This window comes from Arachis ipaensis, chromosome B04, assembly GCF_000816755.2.
Source record: "Arachis ipaensis cultivar K30076 chromosome B04, Araip1.1, whole genome shotgun sequence".
NCBI lineage: Eukaryota > Viridiplantae > Streptophyta > Magnoliopsida > Fabales > Fabaceae > Arachis > Arachis ipaensis.
In genome coordinates, this window is record NC_029788.2 from 126,826,900 (window position 1) to 126,834,123 (window position 7,224).

The 7,224-nt window shown below is 37.6% G+C and overlaps 2 protein-coding genes across 10 annotated transcripts in view; both read right to left on the bottom strand.

The window, feature by feature from the left end:
* LOC107635297 (receptor-like protein 12) overlaps positions 1 to 2,521 on the bottom strand; it is a 5,420-nt gene extending 2,899 nt beyond the window's left edge. For 2 of the 9 annotated variants that reach the window (XM_021122000.1, XM_021121997.1), the window contains exons 1-2: positions 2,014 to 2,129; positions 1,504 to 1,889 (exon numbers count right to left, since the gene is read on the bottom strand). In XM_021122000.1, the coding sequence (XP_020977659.1) occupies positions 1,504 to 1,714 (211 nt within the window). In that variant the 5' untranslated portion in view covers positions 1,715 to 1,889; positions 2,014 to 2,129. Of the gene's footprint in view, positions 1 to 1,503; positions 1,890 to 2,013; positions 2,130 to 2,406 lie in introns of those variants that run through there. The other 7 variants (XM_021122004.1, XM_021122003.1, XM_021122001.1 and 4 more) reach the window with 7 other exon arrangements.
* LOC110271623 (receptor like protein 30-like) lies at positions 1,828 to 2,743 on the bottom strand. Its single transcript, XM_021122631.1, has 2 exons — positions 2,014 to 2,743; positions 1,828 to 1,883 (listed from the first exon to the last, which is right to left on the bottom strand). Exons 1-2 carry the CDS (start codon positions 2,741 to 2,743, stop codon positions 1,828 to 1,830), a joined length of 786 nt encoding a protein of 261 aa, XP_020978290.1.

Sequence of the window (7,224 nt, forward strand, 5' to 3'; positions counted from 1 at the left end):
AAACATCTCCAGCAAAAGCATTTCCCAGTGCTAACCCAGCAACAAGGCCACCCCCATATCCAATTAGAATAACCATCCAATTAAATTCAAAGAAAGATCCTGACTCAGAGTCTTGATCACCATCAGGTATTGTTGGTAGTGGAAGCTTAGAACGATCTTCACATTTGTTCAGCAATTGAAACCCGCATAAACCTTTGTTTCCCTCAAATGAATTATCTTGAAAAGTGGAAAGTTGCCCATTTTCTGGTATTGGACCTGAGAGATTGTTGAAAGACACATTGAAGAAATCCAAAAATGTTAACTCTGTGAGTTGTTGGGGGATTTCCCCTGACAGGCTATTGGCAGAAAGGTCCAACACTTCAAGATTTGAAAGCTTTCCGAAGGAAGATGGGATGCTGCCAGTAAACATGTTATTGGACAAGTTGAGCACAACAAGACCATTCAAACTTCCCATGATATCTGGAATCTCACCGAAAATTTTGTTACATGAAAGATCAATGGCAATCATGTAATGAAAGTATTGACGCCCAAGATACTCCATGACAACCCCTTTGTTATGCATTGGAAATACAAACAAACTAATATCAACCGAAGAATGTTGCAACAGATAAACGTCGTCCTTGAACTGTACTTGGTGGCTTGTGTTGGAAAGTGTCATCGATTTGAAATTCTTGATTATTTCTGATGACAATTCTCCAGAAAACTCATTTTGAGAAAGATCAATGATACGAAGCTGAGGAAATGTGCATCTTAATGGACACTTTATAGCTCCGTGAAATTTATTATCACGTAAAAAAATGAGCTTTAAATTAGGGAGAGATCCTAACCAAAAAGGAAATGAATCATTGAAATGGTTATGACTTACGTCAAGAAGCTCTAGCATTCTGCAATTGACAAATGATCTTGGTAATTGACCACACAACTTGTTTGAGCTAAAATCAATCAACTGAAGTGCATTTTCTTTCGCATAGTTTTGAGGAATATTACCTATCAATTTGTTTCCTGCGAGCCTCAAAATGTGAAGAGATCGGCTAAAGCTTCCTAAACATGATGGAATCATGCCAACTAAATTGTTGGAAGATAAATCAAGTACCACAAGTGACTGCAGGTTGCATATGGAGGGGGGTATTTCTCCCATCAATAGGTTGTTGGAAATATCCAAACTCTGAAGAGTTGTTTTGTTCCATAACCAACTCGGTATTGTCTTTATGCTGTTGTTTGATAGGTAAAGATCAGTCAACTCTTGCAAGTGCTGTATAAAATTGGGAAAATGAACTAAGTTGCATGACCTTAAATCCAAAAATTGAATTTGAGAAGGAAATGTTACAATGGAAGTGTTGTTCCCTTCAAGAAAAGACAATTTGTTGCCTCCGCCTAAACCAAGTACAGTAAGCTTTTTGAGCTTTGAAAGCATTTCAAGCTCGATCTGTCCTTCCAACACATTACCAGATAGATCAAGAACTGTAAGATTCTCTAACTTGAAGAGGAAATATGGAATTTCACCTTGAAGATTATTGTCATGAAGATCCAAGTGATTTAAAGTGGTTAGATTCATTAGCCAAGTTGGAATTTCTCCATTTAAATTGCACCGACTCAATCCTAACCACTGAATTGGAGGAAGAATTGTCACATTGACAGCCCTATTTTGTGACAACAAAGACAATTTGTTGAGAGATAAGTCAAGATCATTAAGCCTTGTTAGCTTCAAAAACATGTCAAGTGCTAGATGCCCTTCAAAGAAATTATACGGCAGATACAAGTATTCAAGATTCTCGAGTCTAAAAAGAGAGTGAGGGATCTCACCTTCAAGGCCATTATTGCTAAGATCTAAGAGGGCAAGTTGGGTGAGGTTGCCAAGCGAAGAAGGAATGGCCCCATAAAAACTGCAACTTGAAATCGAAAAACAATTCAAAGAAGTGAGGTTTTCAATAGATGTTGGAAGTGTATCATAAAAGCTTGTGCCTCCGAGGTTTATGTTGACAAATGAGCTTGAGAAAAAATTAGGCAACATACCCCTAAGATTTTGGTTTCCTCCCAAATTCAAGACTGTTAAGTTTGGGAGATGGAATATTCCAATTGGGAATTTACCATATAGTTCACATTGGCAAAGAGTGAGTATTTGCAAGGATGTAAGGTTTGTGAGAGTATGAGGTAAAGATGATGAAATGGTCACAAAACTAAGACGAAGGTGTTCAAGTCTAGTTGAGTTTTGGGTTAAGCTTGTGAGAGTGGATGCCTTGAGTTGCAAATTGTTGATTAGATCATATGGAAGCGGCTCAAGAGGATAGCTGTGAAGATCAAGGGACAACAAGTTGGACAACTGTGAAACTTGAGGTGGAACTTCACCAGAGAATGTGTTTTCATTGCCATGAGAAAGATTTAGATGTCTTAGCTGTGAAAGCTCACCTATCTTGGCAGGAATTTGAGAGTGATTGAAGTCATTGTCTGAAAGATCAAGGCTTTGAAGATGCACAAGTGAGAAAAGGGTGCTATTGGCATCCATGGAACCATAGAGTTGGCTGCTACCAAGATCAATGCCGATCACATGACCTGTGAGCTCATTGCATTCAATGCCATCCCAGGAGCAGCAATCTGTGGCAGGAACCCAAGAAAGAGTTTTAGGATAACTCAAAGGATTGTAAGAAGCAGACTTACTTATGATGAAGGTTTTTTTAAAGCTCAGCAAGGCATTGCTTTCATGTTGATGGCACTCATGATGATGAGTAGCAGTTGAATGATTCATGGTTAAACAGTTTGTGAACAGGGAGGATGCCAAAAGGAGAAGAAACTGTATGGACAAAGCAAGAGAACACAACAACTCCATTATTCTCATTTGCATCACAGTAGGTTCAATGGATGAAATATTTGGAACACTTCAATCGGCTTTTATAGTGAAGCAGTGATGGTGATACTATCTAATAGACATGCAGCAAGTAACGTTACATGCATTTGTATTATTCCGAGTGTGATATTGCCTCTCATTTCACGGAAGAAAAAAGAAAGATAGTGATCCTTATTATGGCTGGTTCTGCGGACCTTTTCGAACCACATACTGGTTTAGAATAACTTTCATAATATGGCTAAAATCATGTCATTTTAACTATCCTAACATTTTTTCATACTTACTTTGAGTATCCTTTTATTAGAGGCAATTCTGTTCGAGCATTTGAGATCCCATAGGGGCATGGTTCTTCTAGCACCAGCTGTTTCTATAGTCTAAAACTCGAGAACACTGACTATGCAAAATAAGTATTTGCAAATTGCAACTTCAACCGAGCATATATTGATTTGTGTGCATTTTGTTATGCAGAGTAGCCTCTCTGCTTCATTACATAAATTCCACAAACTGAACTATCTTGGTCTCTTGTTACTACTTCACAGTGAAGTTCCTTGATAGTATATTTTTGTCATTACTATTTGACTTTGTTAACAACTTGCATTGATGTCTTTCATGCTTAATTTTCTCGTTATCTTTTATCTTTCATTACCACCACAAACTTCCTTGTTTGAGGTGTTCTAAGTAAGGCACTTGCATAAGCGACATGTATGTATTATTCCTAATTCTAATAGTGATAATAAATCATACTCATGCGAGTGTGATATTGAATTGCCGTTCATTTAGGGGAAGACAAGAAAACTATTGATTGTGGCGGCTTCTGCAGACCCTTTCAAAGTTCAAAGCACATGCAGGAAGTCTGAGATATTCAAGTAATTTTTCCATACTTAGCTTCTAAAATGGTGCTATTGAATGTAACTGCTGCATCTACAAACCTCTCTGCTTGGTTATCCTCCACAAACTTAACTCTCTCTTTGTCACACTCAAGGTTTTGACATCTTTGTCTCTAATAATATTTTAGTTTGCAAACTTGCATTCTAGAGTTATACTTAATCTTCTCTCTTTAATTTGTTTCATATCATTGACTCCATCAAGTAAACTTACTTTGGCTTATATAAGAAGAGAGTTCAGATTTTTTTGGTGTTTTAATTTCATATTATCAGAAAAAAATAATTTTTTTAAATAATAGGAAAAATAGGTCTTTAATAAATTTTGAAGTAGACTTATACAGATATACGTTATTTTGAAAAAAAAAATACCAAATAAATTCTTTAAGAATTGAAATAAAAAATTTATAGGTCCCAGAAAAATTACAATGCTAAACACAATTTATCAATTCTATACTATTAAAAGTTTTCAATCAAGCAGGTAAAGTCTACTGTTACAATTTTTTGGGGATTTGATACAAGTCCATTACAAAATGAGTTTTAATCTTTATGTAATATAGTTTAATTAGAGCAGCAGATTAATTATTTACAAAAGCGTTTGGAAGTGGTGGATAGTATTTATTTGCGTCAGAAAGAGCAACAGTTGCTTGATGATTATAATAATACTCTAGTGCAAGAAGAGCTCCTATGGTTCCAAAAGTCCAGAGAGCAGTGGGTAAGGTTCGGGGATAGGAATACAAGATTCTTTCATATTCAAACTCTTGCGCGAAGGAAGCATAATAAGATTCATGGCCTTTTTCTCAAGGATGGAGTGTGGGAAACTGATCCAGAGGTTCTGAGTCAAGAAGCAGAGTCTTTCTATAAAAGCTTATTCTGTCATTTGGATGATGTTAATTTGGGTTGCCTTGGTAATGTGCCTCTTCCTTCTCTGAATGAGGAAGCTTGCAATAACCTTACGGCACCAGTTACTATGGAGGAAGTCAAAGCAGCGGTTTTTCACATGAACTCTTTTAAAGCTCCGGGTCCTAATGGGTTTCAAGCTTTCTTCTTCAAAGAATATTGGGAGATCATTGGTCTTGATGTTTGGAAGATGGTTAAGCAGGCATTCTCCGGTGTTCCTCTTGATCCGAGAATGTTGGAGACTTTACTAGTTCTCATTCCAAAGGTTGAATCACCGGTATCTATGAAAGATTTCAGGCCGATTAGTCTCTGCAATGTAGTTTACAAGATCATCACGAAGGTCCTTGTTAATAGGCTTCGTCCTCATCTTGCGGAGATTGTTGGCCCGCTTCAAGGAGGATTTATTCCGGGACGAGGAACTCCTGACAACATCATTATTGCCCAAGAAGTCCTCCACTTTATGAAGAAGACTAAATCAAAGAAAGGCACACTGGCATTTAAGATTGATCTGGAGAAAGCTTATGACAGAGTTGATTGGAGGTTTTTAGCTCATACCCTTAAAAGCTTTGGTTTTCCTATTCCTACACTTAATTTGATTATGAATTGTGTCACTGCTTCTTCCTTATCTATTCTTTGGAATGGGAGTCGTCTGAATAGCTTTACTCCTAGCCGAGGTCTTAGACAAGGAGACCCTATGTCACCCTATCTTTTTGTGTTGTGTATGGAGCGATTGGCATGCTTTATTAGTCATCAGGTTGATTTGGGCTTGTGGAAATCGGTTGCTATTTCTAGAGGGGGACCAAGAATATCCCACTTAATGTTTGCGGATGACTTGCTTCTATTCTGTAAAGCTACAAAGAGACAAGTGCAAAATGTGATGTTGGTTTTAGAGACTTTTTGCAAAACATCTGGGATGAAGATTAATGTGGAGAAGTCTAAAGCGCTTTGCTCCAAGAATTAGTTATTGTGTAAATATTGCTCTTCTTGGGAAGCTAGTTTGGACTTTTTTCCAGCAGCCAAACAAGCTATGGGTCTAATTGTTGGATGCCAAATACCGATCATCTCTATATGACTGTTTTAGTTATCCTAAGAACAAGGACTCTCCCATTTGGAGGTGTCTTTGCAAGGCTTGGAAAGTGTTGAAGGATGGGTTTGCTTGGTGTATTGGGGATTTGAACCAGAATTTTTGGTTTTCTAGCTGGAGGAAAGAAGGACGGTTATCTAATGAGATCGATTATGTTCACATTTCTGATTCGAATCTCCGGATACAGGATATTTGGTCGGTTGGTAGGTGGCATTTGGATACTTTTTATTCTCCTTTATCTCAAAATCTGAAAGGTAATATTCTCTCTTACAATCCAGATGAACAAGTAGGTCCGGAAGTGGGTTGGTATTGGAGTGGGTCTGCTGCTAAAGTCTATGACTCTCGCAATGGTTACTTGTGGTTGTGTAAGCAGCTGTTTGGTTGGGAGGAGCGGGAGAATTAGCTTTGGCTTTGGCGTCAGCTTGTTCCGGAAAAGCATAAGTTTTTGGCTTGGTTGTGTCTTAAGGAGGCTCTTCCTACTGCAAGTTTTCGTTTTAGAAGAGGGATGTTGTCATCGGATAAGTGTCCAAGATGTCTTTCTAGCCAGGAATCGGTTTTACATTGTATTCGGGATTGTCCAAAAGCTCAGCTTGTCTGGCATAGGTTGGATATTTCTTGTCATCCTTTGGATTTGAAGAACTGGTTCTTGTATCATAGCAGAGAGCATCCGTTCAAGTTCTTTTCGGGACTTTGGTGGATATGGCGAGCAAGGAATAATGACATCTTTAATCCCCATGAAACTTGGCCTCCGGAAAAAGTGATTTGTCTGGCATTAACTTCAAAAAAGGAGCTTAGGAATATCTTTGAATTACAACGTATGTCCCAAACTCTAAATGGTTTTTGGAATCCCCCATCCATTGGTACTTTTAAGATTAATTGTGATGCTAGTTATTTTGGTTCGGGTGATAGTGTTGGTTTTGCTTGTGTTATTAGAGATTGTAATGGGAGCTGGCAAAGGGGTTGTTTGGGAATGATTGAGAGTAATAGTATTCTTCAAGGAGAATTGTTTGCTATTTGGAGAGGATATCTCTTAGCTTGGGATGTGGGTCAACGAGATGTTATTTGTGAGACGGATTATGTGGAAGCATTTAATCTTGTTACTCAAGATGGTTTTGGGTTTATTGATCCACTGGTGCTCAAAATAAGAGATATCATGCATTGGAATTGGCGGGTTGACTTTCGTTTGATTATGAGAGATGCAAACACGGTGGCAGATACTATGGCAAAGATGGTGATGAAGTTACAACTTTCGCATGTGGAGCTTCTTTCACCTTGGGAGGAGTTTAAGAATAGTCTTAAACGGGACTGTCCCTCTATTTAGGCAGTTCCTTGTTTTGTTTGTTTTGTTTTTCTTTGTTTAATTTATTTCAGTCACTAAAAAATGACCATTCGCGCAATTAATATAAAAATGAGTTATTTTTTGCTGTCATTACTTATTTGAATATATGTCTAAAAAATTATTTGATACTTTTTATTCCTTTAGGACTTTTAAGTATCGCAAAATTTTTCAGAACTAC